General features: G+C 60.6%; 1 protein-coding gene across 15 annotated transcripts in view; it reads left to right on the forward strand.

The window, feature by feature from the left end:
- CAMTA1 (calmodulin binding transcription activator 1) overlaps positions 1-15225 on the forward strand; it is an 892953-nt gene that overhangs the window by 804783 nt on the left and 72945 nt on the right. For all 15 annotated transcript variants that reach the window (XM_067718873.1, XM_067718851.1, XM_067718840.1 and 12 more), the window contains 2 exons: positions 3162-3288; positions 9001-9135. In XM_067718873.1, the coding sequence (XP_067574974.1) occupies positions 3162-3288; positions 9001-9135 (262 nt within the window). The remainder of the gene's footprint in view (positions 1-3161; positions 3289-9000; positions 9136-15225) is intronic.

A 15225-nucleotide genomic window follows, 5' to 3' on the forward strand; every position in this document is an offset into this window, starting at 1 on the left:
AGATGGCCCGGGCGCCTCGCAGAGGGAGCGGCAGCCCCGCTTTTCCAGAAGCTCTGGATGCTTCCAGCTACCCAGAAACAAAAGCAGCTCAAATTCAATTCGATTTGGGAAATGCGCAAATGCCACCAGCCGGGCCCTTTGGAGCTCAACGTGGCTGCTCGGAGAGGCCTCTGTTGAGACCCCAGCGGCTCTGCCGGCCGCTCCCTCCCCGCCATCCTCCCCCACCCAGTCCAGCAGCAGGGGCCGACCCTCCTGGGTTCTCCAGCCGGAGATAGCATCTTGTCCCCCGTCCTTCCTCTCTCCTCATAGCACCGCCCCCACCGGCTGGCATGGTACCCTTCGCCCTCTCCCCTTCTCTGCTGGGAAGAAGCCTGCCTGCCACCTGTGTCAGGAGCCCAGATCTAGCCAGTCGCTCGGCACCCTCGCCCAGCTCTAAACTTCGAGGGTGCTCAGGCACTCACTTCGCAGGGATGCTAAGGCCAGGGCCGTCTTGCTGTCTCTTCTTGAGCATCCCTCCCCCACCACAGGCTGCTCCCGCTTCCCCTCTGCTCTGTCTGTCTCTTCACCTGCACACACACACACACACACACACACACACACACACACACACACACCTATGCTGGAGGTGCCCCTGGGCCCCCAGGATCCGCCCTAGGGGCATCAGAAATCCAGGTCCTTTACTCAGGGCTCCCAGGGCACAGAGACCTCAGGTAGCATGTGTTGCTGCCTCTCCTCCCCCAAATGCTTCTGTGTCATCTCCCTCCACGGACACTCCTGCCGCACCAGGCACAGGAGGCTGCAATTAGAGCTGTCAGGTGCCCGCATCACAGCGATTCAGCACAGCCAGGCCAATGTTGCCATGGAAACCGTCTCCTGAACGGATGGCTGCTGAGCCCCTCCCGCAGCAGTTTCCATGGAGAAGGTCCTGATGTTCTCCAGTAATTTCTGCAGTCCTTTGTTCTTCACAGCAGCCCTGGCTTCATGCTAGCAGCTATTGATTGGGGTTACTGGGGGTTTTTTCCTTCTTTCTTTCTTTTTTTCTCACAGAGTAACTGTCTGTGGCCTTTTGAAGACACTGCTCTTCCATTGCCCAGGATCCAGGGTGGATCGTGCCCTGAGCTGGCCTCTGGTGCCCCCAGGCATCCCAAAGTCAGGTTCTACCTGTGCCATATGGTACATCTCCCAGCCAGGAGCCCACTCCCAGCCCGTGGGCCCAAGGATGCTGGCTCCAGCCCCGCCACTCCGACAGAACTCCAAATCTCTCTGCGGAGCCACGTATCAGAACCAAAGAGTGTCAAGGCCAGAGGGTCCCTAAAGTTCAAACGCCACCCAGAGAGGTTGGGCCACTTGACTGAGGACACACAGCTACGAGGGGCAGAGGCAGGCCTCCTGCCCTTGGCTCCTGGTCCTGAGCTCTGTCTACCACCCTCCAAACTTTGCTTGTCTAGCAGTGAGATGACTTCTCCAGCCATTCCAGGCAGAGGAAGGAAGGCCCATCCAAGAGCACAGGGGGAAGGCCTTCCAGTCTGGGAGAGCCCCTTCCGTAGGGGAAGCTCCCTTCTGTGCTGGGCTGTGAGGGACCCACTTCCACCTCATCCCTGGAAACACCCCCTCCTACTGCTGATGCCCAAGGCCAGGTCTGCTTCCAGGAACGTTGTGTGGAGCCTCAACAGCCAGTCCTGTGTCGAGGCCGGGGTCCCTCCAGAGCACGGATGGGCCAGTGCCAAGGACAGGGCACCCAAGAACGGGGGACTGAGCAGGAGAGGACGTCTCGCTGGCATTAGGAGCAGCGGGAGAACTAGGGTCTGGCTTCTCTGGCCTGGAGAGGTGGGGGAAGGAGGGCCTCAGGCCGCACTCCTCACCCCCTCCACCCCCCACGCCCCCAGTCTCCAGGAGGCGCGCCGCTCGACCTTCTCCTGCCTGGACACTAGGTGGTGCTCTCCACCCCGTCCTGGTCAGAGCTTGGCCCCCTGCCGGGAGAGGAGGCTGGAGCTCACGAAGGACCAGGAGAGCCAGAGGACAGCCAGCCCACCCTCTGCACCCCCAGGGCAGGCCTCCCTGACTCAGTTACCTTGCCTTCCCCTCAGCTGTCTGAGCTCTGAGTAGGGCACCTACACCTCCTTGCTCGCATCAGGCAGGACAGGCGGCTATTAATCACTAAGCTCGGACAATAGACAGGACTGCCCGGGGCACCGAGACGTAAGGCCACCCTCCTTGCTCTGTGGCTGCCCTGGCTGGTTCCAGCCAGAGGTCAGGGAGCGCCTGTACCCTTCGGGTGCTGTCCTGCGCCTGGGCGCCTCTGGGATCCTTGGGGGCAGGGCCCTCTCCCCTTGAGCTGAGCAAGGTCATCTGAGCCCCACTCCTGCATCCCCCTTCCCCCCACTCCCCGGCTCTCGCCCTGTGGGGGCAGCTGCAGCCCAGCCAGGCTGTAAGCACATCGGTGCCTGCGGGTACTGTGTCTGCACACAGTGAGGGGGCCGTCTGGCCACCATGGCAACCTCTGAGCCCCTCCAGCTCTGAGCCTTCCTTCCAGTTTTCTGTTCTGCTTTCTTTCTCATTACCTTCTTCATCCAGCCCCTCTTCGCTGCCTCCCCCCCCCCACCCCGGCTATCCCCACCACACCCTGGGCATCCCGGGTCTCCCCTCATCTCCCCGCCAGAACGTCCAGTCCCTGCAGGCCACTAAGGTGCTCAAGCCCATTTCCGTAGCTCAGAGTTCACACAATCTGTCCACAAGCAAATGACAGAGAAAGCCCCTTCCCTCCCCTCCATTTCCGCTCAGGGGTCCCCCACCACCCCCCGCCCGTTCTCAGGTGCATCCTGGGGGGAAAAGCTTGAAAAACTCTGTGCTCCTTCTGCCTGGAGCTGAATGTCCCACTTCCAGGAGGGGGTCAGGGATCCGAACTGGTGGCCCCCGTGCCGGGTGCCAGCTGAGGAAGGCCAGGAGCATCTGGGGGCCGCTGAGAGCGCCGGGGAGGAGGCTGGGGGCCTCCTTCCCACCACCGTCCTGAAACAGTGGTTCTCAAACGTAGGGCTCACGGGGGTCGGCAGTCTGCATCTTCCACAAGCACATGGGCTGGGGGTGCAGCCACGGGGGCCTGTGTCCCTCATCCCTCCCTCTGGGGCTGACCTCTGCCCCCCGCTGGTCTCTGTTCCCTCCAGGGAGGAGTGAAGGTTCTCATCACAGGCCCGTGGCAAGAAGCCAGCAATAATTACAGCTGCCTGTTCGACCAGATCTCAGTGCCTGCGTCCTTGATTCAGCCTGGGGTGCTCCGCTGCTACTGCCCAGGTGAGAGGCCGCCTCCCGGCAGAGGCCGCAGGGCCCCAGAGCGCTGGGCCCGAGTCAGCCTGGAGGGGGTGGCCTGGAGCAACTTGTGTCATTACCCTGGGCCTCCGTTTCCTCCACGGTGAAGGAGTGGGTCCCGGATCAGCGATCATAATGGCATCTGTTCTGGACTCATGGCCCCCTTAGCATGATAGATGGGGACACAGGTGAGCTTGGCTGGGTTTTGAAGAGAACCTGATGGAGGACTGCTTAGACGACCAGTGAGCCAGGGTGACACACCCAGGACTGGTCACAGCAGGAAGCTCTAATCACCCTCCACCTGAAGGGTTACAGGAGCTGGTGAGAGCCAGGCGGGCAGAAGGGCCCCAAAAGGAGCCGCGTCTGGGGTCGGGGCCACGATGCTGCCCTCTCTCCCTGCCCCCGCCCATGCCTCGCACAGCTGAAGCCACACAGAAGTCACGAGGACGAGAGGGCCCAGGCCATGCGGTCCACGGGGCCAGTCCCCTGCGGCACAGAGCGGGTCAGAGAGGGATGGAGAAGGCCCGGCAGACCGCAGGGGAGGGGGCCTCAGACTGAGAAAAACCCACAGAAACTCCTTTGAGAGGCCGCTGACGCCAGCCACCCCGTGGCCAGGAGGCACAGGCACATCGGCTCCTTTGGCTCTCAGGCACCGGAGGCCCCGGGGTCCGTCCCCGTGGCTCTGACCTTGTCCCTATCACTCGGGCTGGGCGTAGCTTGGTGTCCCTGTCTGGTCAACTTGCCCTTGGCCTCTGACCATTACCTCCTCCCCACTGGCCTGTTGGCTCCATGAGGACAGGGTCTGTGTCTTTCTTGGTCACCACGTGTCCCCCAGGGCTCGAAAAGTGCCTGGCACGTCCCCAAAAGGGGTGGATGTTCGTGAAGGAATCTGCTCACGTTCTCTGTTCCCTGGGTTGGTGCTGGGAGGACCCCTTGACTGGCCCCTCATACGCATCATTAGTTCCAGGGATGACCTGTCCAGCTGGCCCAGATGATGGACGGAAAGGCAGGCGAGGAGGCGGGCGGGGAGGGCGGAGGGTCCCACTCCGTGTTATTTGCAGCCGACAAAAAGGAGAGAGACAGAGAGAGCGAGAACGCTCCCCGTGGAGGACCAGGGGTGGGGAAGAGAAGTGGGGCCGGGGGGTCCCCAGGGCAGGAGTAGAGCTGGCCCGTGCCAGGGGCCTGGTTCACCTGGGGCGGTCCAGCTTGAACCTCTGGCCGCTGGAGCTGTCTGCCTTACCCAGCACCATCACCCTAGCCTGGGGCTCCCGAGCTGACATGGAACATTCTTCTCTCTCTCTCTCTCTCTCTCTCTCTCTCTCCATCTCCCCACGCAGCCCACCGGAGCAGAATGCCGCTGCTCCAGGGCTGGGCTCACATACTCAGCTTCCGCTTGAATGCAGCGGTCTCTGCACCGCAGACATCCCAGGGAGCCAGGGCTGGTGCCTGTGGTGGCATCCTCTGCTGGCCCTGCCCCCGCCAGCGGCCTGGCTGGCTCGCACTCATCTCCCCCTGCTCCCAGGCTCCCAGCAGCCCTCCTGGGGCTGGAGCGCAGCCATCCTGACGCCAGCCAGGCCGGGTCAGCCTATCACAGCTCGGGGCCGCGTGTGGCTCATGCAGCCCCCCACCTCCACTGGGGAGGTGGGGGGAGGGGCAGCGTGTTCTTAACTATCCACTTATCACCTGCTGCTGGAAAGGGACTGGCCCAGCCTATAAATAGATGCCGCTTCCTGTACCTGGTTCTTGCCTGGCTGGAGACCCAGACCTCGCCTGTCCTGAGTTAGCCGACCCCTCCAAAAAAATAAAAAAAGATTGGCCTTTGCATACCGTCTGGATGGCGTCCCAGGCCAGGACCTGGCAAATCCTGGGTGCACCTCCCAGATCAGCCAGTTACCGTCGAGTGACGTGAGCCCGGAGGTTGACTTCTCTCAGTCCCCATTTCTACATCTGTAAAAACCACCGGCCAGATGGGCAAGGGGCTGAGATGAGGGTGCAGGAAGCTCCTGGCTTACATGCTCAATTCATGGAGCTGCTCATGAGGGAGGCCTTGCTGTTTCAGTCCTGGTTGCGGGGAGGGGAGTTGGGAGAAGGGTCCAGGGCTGTTTAGGTATCAGCAGGCAGTTCTCCTGGTCCCAGAGCTGGCAGGAGAGTCTGCCCAGGTCACTATGCCTCCTAGTGGTTTAGGCTCCCCTAACATCTTGCATCTTGGACCCAGAGAGGCTCAGGCAGCCTGTGGGCTGAGGGCCCCGCCCTGTTCCACCCCTAACCACAAAGAAGGGGCGTCCTTTTTGGACATCCTTGTTTTGAGGCCCAAACTAAAACATGTCACTCAGCACGAGAGCACTGGGTGCTGCGTGCATTCGCTCATTTCTTCATCCGTCAAGTAGTTTGCCAGGCACTGGTAGGCGCCTGGAGTGGACCCAGCCCCTAACTCTAACCTTGACCGCGAGGAGCTCTCAGTCCAGGAAGGAGCTGGTCATGCACCCTGGGGGACAATGCTGGCTGCTCAGGGACCTCTTCCCTGGGTCTCCCAAAGCCTTGGGGAACCTGGAGCTGATCTTAAAGAAAGGACACTTGAAACCAGAACCAAACTGGCCTCACCTAAAAGAAGGGCTCAGAGGCCTGGGAGCACAAGCCAGGTCACCTGAGGAGCTAGAATGACATGGGAAGAGGGGGCACAGGGGGTGCAAATGGCCCCTGCCCACCGGCCTCGTGCACATGCCCAGGCAAAACAGCTGGGGAGACTAGACCCTGACCAAGAACATGGTTCTGGGCGGCTCCCCCTCCATCACTGGCCGCAGAAGACACACAGGCGTGGAAACTGCCTCTTGCAAGATTCCAGTAGTGTTCCAAGGTCAGGAGGGAGAAAACCCATTCAAGCCAGTGAGCTCTGGTGAAGCAGTGGTGAAGGAGGACTTGGGATTTAGGAAAGGCAACCTGGTCCTTGGAGCAGATGGAGGAAGCCCCCCAGCAAAAAGACTTTGTTTGGGGGCTTCTGGACAGCCTCACGCTGGGTCCCTTGGAGTCACCAAAGGCAAAAGATGAAATTCAAAATGAGATGAGCAAGTGCACTGCATTCGCTCGACAAACAGGTATTGAGGGGCCATAACAGGCCAGGCACTGACCTTGGCCCTGGGCATAAAGAGGTGATCAGGACAGACTGGCTCCCAGCTCTCACAGAGCTTACATTCTACTATAGGAGATGAAAAAACAAACAAGGAAACAAAGAAATAACCAAGATCACTGGAGAAAACACTAGAATATGGTCATGTGATAAGGTAACTTGGGAAAAGGGACGTTCCTTTGGACAGATCCTCTCACAGGCTGGGACATTAGGCTGCAACCTGAATGATGAGATGGAGCTGGTCATGGGAAGCATGGGAGGAAAACATCCAGCAGAGAGCAAAGGAAGTGCAAAGGCCCTGAGGCAGGAACAGGTTTGGTAAGTTGAAGAAATAGAAAGGTGGGGTGAGTTGGAGGTGGCTAGGTTGGAGAAGATAGCAGAGAACAAATCATGTCCATCCTTCTAAGTCATAAGAAGGAGTCTGATTAGGTTGTACTTGCAACGGAAGCCATTAGTCTTAAGTGGGGAGTGGCTTGATCTAAATTATGTCTTTCAAAGATGAATCTGGGTGTGTGGGAGAATGGATTGTAGGAGGGAAGAAAGAAGCAGGGAAGGGCTTCCCTGGTGGCGCAGTGGTTGGGGGTCCGCCTGTCGATGCAGGGGACGCGGGTTCGTGCCCCGGTCCGGGAAGATCCCACATGCCGCGGAGCGGCTGGGCCCGTGAGCCATGGCCGCTGAGCCTGCATGTCCGGAGCCTGTGCTCTGCAACGGGAGAGGCCACAACAGTGAGAGGCCCGCGTATTGCAAAAAAAAAAAAAAAAAAAGAAGCAGGGAAACCATAGGAAGCGGCAGAGGGGTCATCTTTCCCGATTTAAGGAGGAAGGCTCCCTTGGGCAACACACTCCCACTTACTTCCTGTGGAGGCTTTGGAGTGTGCCCCCCACCCTAACACCATCCCAGCAGAACAGGTAGGTCTCAGGTGTGCTGAGGGTGCCCTGGGCAGGACGCTAATGCAGGAGTCCAGGCATCTAGGCAAGACATGATGGCAGCTTGGGTACCGTGGTGGCCATCAGGATGGAAAGAAGTAAATGGACCCAGGGCTTGCTGATGGACTAAATGCGGGGGAGGGAAAGTGAGTCCAGGAAATGTCCTGGGTGACAGGCCCTCATGCGCCGGGCTGCTGGGCTGGGACCCAGGAGGCTATGACAGGTCCTCTTCGCTCTGTCTCTCTGGGGAAGGACGGGATGCCTTGGGATCTGCCACCGTTCCGGCGTCATGGCAGGTTGTACACATGCCAGGAGATGGTGGAAGATGAGCGGCAGGTGAGGAGGACCCTCCAGCTGGAATGTCTGGTACAGAGAAGGCTTGAGCTCCCCGGGGGCCAGCGAGAGGCAGCAGACTTGCCCAGAGGAGCAGAGCTGAGTGGGCTCCGATGGAGCGTTCGCTGACGCCCTACCCTCCTGTTGGTAAACGAGGCAAATCTCCAGGGAAGACGAGTAACCACGAGCTTGGAGATCTGCCTGGGGACGCCATCAGAGCCTAGGGAGGTCTGGACTTGGCTGGGGCCCCCTGCCCAGAGAGGCGCGGCGGGATCTCCCGTGGTACCCCACCCACCGTGGAGCCAGCTTGTGACCTGGAGCCGAGGGACCGCACCAGGGTGGAAAGCACAGGGAAAAAAAACCCTGGTCATCTTGGGGCAATGACTTCCCGAAGACCTGCTCTGGGGACCATTGCGTAACACATACACCTGGGATGGAGAGAGGCCACACCTCGACGAGTTGGTTTTCCCGTGGGCAACGAGGGCTGCATCAGAAGACCTCAGAGGGAAGCCAGGGCTTTACTCTGCCCTGGGGAGCAGCTGACTTGGAGAGCTTCCTCCAGTCTAAGCTTCGGAAAACCAAGAGCCCAAACAGTAACACGATCCCCGGGTGCGTCCTCCCTGGAAATCTGTCCTGGGGAGGCCCTGGGCACTGGTTCCAGAAAAGCAGGGCAGAGAGCACAGAACCCTGCTGTCTACCAGAGGCTGAGGCCCGGCGGGGCGGCCTGTATACACCCACTGGCCCCCAAGACTTCAAAAGCAGCTTCACCCCCAGAAATGAAGCAAGTCTCTCTGCCACAGGTAGGCTCTCCTCTTGGGAACAGTGAGAATGTCCCCTGCGTTACTCAACTAATAGCTTTCACTGAGCCCCGTGTCGGGGTCAGAGCAGCTCACGAGGCCCATAAGGGCCGGTCTTCCCGAAGCCTGACATCCAGGCTTCGGGGGTGAGACGAAAGGTTTACGCCAGCCTCCTGCCCAGCACCACTGGGCTCAGAGTAACAGGCACAGACAAAGCTCTGGCCTTCATCGGGGATGCAGAAGAACTTCTGAAAATACAGAAGGCCAGGCTAAGTGAGTCAGGACAAGCTTGCAGGAAAAGGCGAAACAGAGAAACAGCACAAAGGAGTCCAACGCAAATGCTGCACCTAAAGCCCTCCCCGCTTCTGACCTTGAGGAGTGAGCAGGCCCAGGCAGGGCTAATCCATGAAGGGCAGGGGGGAGAGGGTCCTCCTGGCCCTTGGGTGGGGACATGAGGCTGGAGTGTGCCCGTGCCCCGGCCTCCTCCCTCCCTGACAGCTCTTTCTTTTGCTTTCAGCCCATGACACTGGTCTTGTGACCCTACAAGTTGCCTTCAACAACCAGATCATCTCCAACTCAGTGGTGTTTGAGTACAAAGCTCGGGCCCTGCCCACACTCCCGTCCTCCCAGCACGATTGGCTGTCACTGGACGGTAAGAACGGCGCTCGGGTCACCTTGCCAGGCCCCAAGGGAGAGGGACACTTGGGAACCCTGTGTGCAAGGTGTGAAAAAGGAGGAAGCATCCAGGTTTCCTAACTTCTGCTGCTCGGGGTGCAAGTCGCACCTCGAGAGGACCGGCTGGTCCCCACCCTCAATCTCGGTCTTTCCCTGGGACAGAGTGAGTAGGTGAGTTGGACCCAGGGCTTGCCAGGGTGTCTGAGTGGCCAGACAAGCCCCTGAGCTGCTGAGAGGCCCCTCTCCGGACAGATCTGGGGCAGCAGGGTCCAGGCATCCTCTGCTGCCCCACCCCCAGCCCCAGGGCAGTTTCTAGAAGCAGAGGGAGCTCCTGGAGGCCATCACCAAGCCCTGAGCCTCTCAGAGGCAACAGCAATGGGCGAGGCTGGGGGAAGGCAGCCCAGGTTGGGCTTCTTTCTGACTCCAAGGCCTGGACTTCAAGGCTGTGTGTTGAGTGCTTCTGCCTTTTAGGGACCGTGAGCCATACCTTCTCATGGAAGCCCTCCCCGACCCAGCTGAGGGCGGAGGAACAGGGAGCCCCCGGAGGCTCCAAGGCAGGAGGCAGGACGTGATGGCCAAGGACGCTTCTCTGAGAGCCGCTGGCCTGCTGCACGGGGGTGCCGAGCAGTGGCTGCTCCCCCTGGGGCGCCAGAGGCTCTGCAGAGAAAAGTCGCAGAGGCTGTCCTTCCAGGCCCGGGCATGCCCAGGGGAAGCCCCAGAGCTGGCCTGGGGGGCTGAGCTGATGGTCTGCTCTGGGCACCGAGACAGGATAGAAGGATGGCTTACACCCGCCCTTAGTATCAGGGCAGCCGCAGCGGTGCCCGTCTGTGGGGTACCTTGCTAGAGACCTTGCCGGCCCGAGGTGTTGGGTCTCAGCTAAGCTGGCCCAGGCCCCCTGGGAGGGTCAGCTCCTTGAGCCCCCCTCCCCCATCCACAGCGGCCCTTTGCCTTCTCCCCTCTCAGACCTCCCCTTGCTGCTGGCCGCTGGAGGCGCTCTGGGCTTGGGCGCGCGCCTCAGGCAGCTCCCCCGGGCCACCCAGTGTGTAAATCTCTGCCTCGCCCCAGCCCCGGCCCCAGCAGCGACGGGGGCCTGGCGGCCGCCCTGGCCGCCGAAGCCTCTGAGCTGGCCCCAGAGGTGGCTTTGGGCCAGCAGGCGCCTGCACGCTGCCAGTGGCTGCCTGGGAGCGCCAGGCTGGCCTTGGCAGCCACCCTGGCCGGGGCTGGGGCCAGCCGGCGCTGTGACGATGACCTGCAGGATGTAACAGAGAAGGGCAGGGTGACCGGGGGCTCCCGTTCAGGAAATCCGGTTTCAGTTTTGCAGAACAAACGGGAAAGGGAACAGGGAACTCTGCAGAGCCCTGGCTCTCCCGCAGTGACCAGGTCACTTCACCAGGGTGCACTGCAGGATGCAGGGACCAGTCAGTGTCGGACCTGCCTGGAAGATGGAGCCCTTCAGAAAGCCAAGTCTAGCCAGGCAGTGCCTTGCCTCGGAGCGCAGGAATCATCAGCCTTCCCCCACACCCCGGAAGCCCAGAGGGCAGGCTGTACCAGGAGGCTGCCGGCAGGAGAGGATGCTGTGAGAGAGATCGTGGGGAGGGGAAGCCACCTTCACTGCTTCATGACGAGCACGCCCCTGAGTCCTCGGCCAAGCAGGACACCTGCTCCGCAGCAGCCCCCTCTGCCAGCACTTGGAGCTCTGAGCTCCATAGGCCTCCAGTTGAAATAAGCATCCTCCCAGCCCCTGGCAGAATACACAGGAGAGATGACAGGAGCTGGGGAAGGGACAAGGCAGGGCCACCCCCCTCCAGAGAGCAGATGGGGGCCCCGAAGGACCCCATGAATCTCCTTCCCTTTGGGCTTGGCCAGGCGTCCTTTCAATAGTGGGAGGGGAAGGGGGGCCAGGGCAGAGGAACCGTGAGATGCCCACCCTGCCAGGGTGGAAGAGTAAAACTACCGTCTCCTTGCTCTTTTCCATCCCCCCCTCCCCGCCCCAAAATGAGTACAAGTGACTTATCTACCCAAGGATCATTCTCCCAGCATTTCACCAGCCTGATACATAATAACGGTGGTGGGGGGGGAGCAGAACCGCAGCCTCAGCGCCAGGGTCATAATCCTCCCAGTGCAAAGGGGACAGCTGGGACAGCCCAGAGGGTGGAGGTCCCCCGGGCTCTGGCCAACTCTGTGGCCTGGCAGTGAAGAAGTGTGTCGAAGAAGATGCTGCAGCGACCAGGCTGTCAGAAGCCTTCCTCTCCTCTCCCCTCTCCTCCCGTTCCGCGGCTCCTTCCCTCTGCGCCTCCCGCCCCCAAGGTTACCGGGCAAATTCTCAATTAGAACCGCGGGGACGGGGAGGTGCGCGCGCTGCGGGCAGGGGGAGGGGCGGCGGTGGAACGGGAGGGGGCGAGGGGACAGCAGCGCCGAGCGAACTGGGGTGCGGCGGCCGGGCGACGCGCGTGCACACAGGCGCACACACAGACACACGCACGCTTGCACGCCCGGCGCAGCTGCAATGCAGGGGCCCTGCGCGGAGCGCTGGGCAGGTTGCGCCCGCGCCCGCCCCACGGACTGCGGCACGGCTCAGCCCTCCCCAGCCCAGGGGAGAGAACGGGGACGTGCCGCCAGGGCTGCGCGCTCTGGCGCCGGCGGCCGCCTCCCGCTGCGCGCGCTCCTGACCCGCACCACTCCACCCGCGTCCGTCGCCCTGCTTGCCATCCTGGGGGCGCTCTTTGCTCCTCCCTCCATCCCAGAGCGGGAGAAATGTTTGGGAAGAGATTTCAGCTTTCATTTGTTTAAAAAAATGGATTTGTTTGCCAGACTAAAGGCTGGGTGGGGCACGCGGAATCGAATCCGCGCGCGCAGCAGCAGCCGCAGTGGCGCAGCCTTTGTCCTGGGCGCAGCCTTTGTCTGAGCAGCTTGGTCGGGCGGGAGGCGATCGTCCCCAGGGAGGGTCATGGGCGCAGGGGCCCCGTGTCCCCCAAATCTCAGTTGGACACAGCCATCCAGGCGGAGACAAGCATGGAAACGGGGGAGGAGGGAGAACAAGGAAGAGGGGGCGCTAGCGTCGGCATCTACCTGCTCCAGGCCGACTTAGGGGGGAGCATAGTCCTCTGGGTCTCGGGAGCTGCAGCGCTTCTCCCAAACTTAGGGGACTTGCCCACCCTCCCCAGCCCCTGCACTGTGACCTCTAGAGGACACAGGCCCTACAGGCTGGCAGATTGCGGGCCACAGTACCTGTTTGTCTTATGAAGGATTGAATGCATGAGCGAATAAGTGCCCACAGGACACATCAAGAGAGCTTCATCCAGCCCAGTGTTCAAGAAGGCTTCCAGGAGGAAGTGACTCTTCCACTGAGGCCTCCAGCCTGAGCAGGCATCAGCCAGGCTGAGACGGATGGGAAGGAGGAGTATCCTAGGCAGAGGGAGCGGCAAGGGCCCCAGGCTGGGGAACAGCCGCTTCCTTTAGCCAAGGGGCTCTGGGAACTACCAGCTTCACCATTTCTTCCCCCAGAGGTCCAGATTCAGAACAGATTTCCCCAGGCCTCTTGCATCAGGACCCCAGAGTGGTCCGGGGTGGGTCAGCTGTGCCTTTGGGGCGCAATGGGACCTCTTCCAGGTGAGAGGTAGTCAAGCAGCCAGTTTACCCCGGGACCATTTTCTGAGGGCCTCTGGGAAATGTCCCTTCTGCCTGCCAGGGGTCCTGTGGACACAAACAGCCAGGGCTGTGCTGAGCGAGGGGAGGCTGTGCTGTGTGTTTAGACGGCCTCTCCTGGGCCTGTGTTTGCAAAAAGAATCAACCCAGGCCACCTGACCCTGTGACTCTGGAGTGAGGGGGTGGGGCGCACATCTGGCCAAGGGCACTAGGACACCTTTAAGAGATCCCTGTCCCTGGAAGAAAGGTGAGTGGAACTTCTGGGTGCCTGGTTCTTTCCCTTAACCAGCTGATGCTCCCCAAGGCCTTGGCCCACCCCTACCTAGCTGGGCCCCTCTCCAAACCGGACTAAGCCGCTTATTCTTAGACTATTTTCAACTGCCTCTCGGGCAGCTGAGCCTCCTGCCGGAGTGAGAGGATTGGTGCGATGCACGGATGCAGCTTTCTTGGGCTCAGCCCGTCAGCCACCTGGGCAGGTCTCCTGCCACCCTCCGGTGGGGGAGGGACCGTGTAATCTCAGGCAGAGGGAGGGGGCGGGAACTCACATCTCACGGTCCAGGTGCCTGCTTCGGCATATGAAGCCTTGGGGCAGGGCGGACACCCCCACCCCCACCCCCCGCAGCCTGCCCTCCAGCTCACCTGGGCCAGAGGAGGGTATCTGGCAAGCCAGCCTCTGGGGCAGCCTGGCTCCGGGTTAGAGGTGTGGGAAGGTGGGAGCCTTGCCCCCTGTAAGGAGGTGGAGAGAAGGAAAAGCAAGATTTGGCCTCCTGGATTGGCCTTCTGTGACCGAGGCTTCTGTGCTAATAGATGGAAGATGTGTAGCTGGGATGGTCCCCAGCTCTGTCCCCTCCCCCCCTCCCAGCTGCCTGTCCCTGGCCTGTGGCCATGCTTCTGCCAGCCTCTCCCCGCCCCCCCCCCCCCCCCCCCCGCTGGTTTCTAATAGCAGCCTCCAACTACCAGGAGTGGAAGATCACACACTGAGCCAGAGGCCAAGGGTGCAGCCCAGGGGCAGCAGGAGGGGCCACTCCAGCTGTGAGAATGGCCCCTGGGAAGCTTCTGGATGTTTCCTCCCTCCAGTGAGGACACTCCAGGGCTTTCAGATGAGTGTACCTTGCTGGCCCCTCCTGGCCTGGCTCCCTCCATCCTGCAGATCCCCCAGCCGGCCTGCCAGTCCCCCAGCTCTGAGCCCGTGATGAACTGTCTACATGGGAGAACATCGACAGAGCCAGACAGAAAGTGTATCACTTTTACCAGATAATGTGGGGAGAGGAGCAAATGTTAAGTTGTAATGAATTTTAAATGCCACTGTTTTACTGAAACAAATACAGTTTGTTTCGTGGGGTAGAATACAAAATTCAGGAGAGTTTTTTAGATCAGACATAGAGCATCAGTGAATGGGCTTGACTTTGGAGAGCGCCTTGAACCACAGGCAAAGTCAGTGCCCCGAGGGCCCACACCCTCCTGCCTCTGGGAGCACTTTGAAGAAGTTTCAGAAGCTTGGACGCAGGGGTCTTCTCTGTAAGTAAGAAGGGGCACTGTGAAGAATCTTCTGGCATTCATCTAGAGTGGGGTCTAGGGCACACTCCAGTGTGTTAACTCATGGGTGTCTGGGTATTTCTTTACATAGCGGGGACCTAAGAGATAAGTCGGTAGTGGCAGAGACTGGTTTGAGCCAGTCTTACACTCGGGACATGAAGCTGAGTGGCAGGAAGGGACTCTGGTCTGAGCTGCAGCTACCCAGTCAAGGCCTCACTCCAAAGCACAGGCTGCCTCTTCATAGTCAGTGCCTCTGTGCTCTATGGGGTCCACATCCTTACAGATGGGGGTGGGTGTCCTTAGCCCTCCTTAGGCAGAAACCAAGGGGCCTGGTGCTCAGATGTCTCCCGGAGGCGTGATCTGCTGCTTGTGGCTGGGGCCACACCAAATGGATCTGGGTGGCAGGAATGGGTCACCTTGGGGCTGGGCCTCACCCGCCTCCTTGCATCAGTGACAAATGGTGCCCTGCAGAGAAACGGCAAGCCCAGCATCTGCAGAGGCCGAGGAGACAGCCCCTGGGTCCTCATCCTGGCTATTGGGGCAGGTAGCAAAGTAAAAACCAGTGGGCGAAGACCCAGAGCTCCGGCAGACGTGGCCACTCCTGCGGGGGCAGCTTTTGGCCACCGGGGGCAGGTGGCTCATCCTGAGGCGCGAAGGTGGGAGGCTCAGACCCTCCCATGGTCAATATCAACCAAGTTATCCTTGACTGTTGCATGAGTTTCCTGGCAGTTCTAGAGGCTGGAAGTTCTAGAGGCCCTGGTGCTGGCAGGGCCATGCTCTCTCTGAAGGCTCTAAGGGAGAATCCTCTTGCCTCTTCCAGCTTCCAGGGGCCGCTGGCAACCCTGGGCACTCCTTGGCTGGTGGCAACATAACTCCAGCCTCTGCC

Source organism: Pseudorca crassidens, chromosome 2, assembly GCF_039906515.1.
Source record: "Pseudorca crassidens isolate mPseCra1 chromosome 2, mPseCra1.hap1, whole genome shotgun sequence".
NCBI lineage: Eukaryota > Metazoa > Chordata > Mammalia > Artiodactyla > Delphinidae > Pseudorca > Pseudorca crassidens.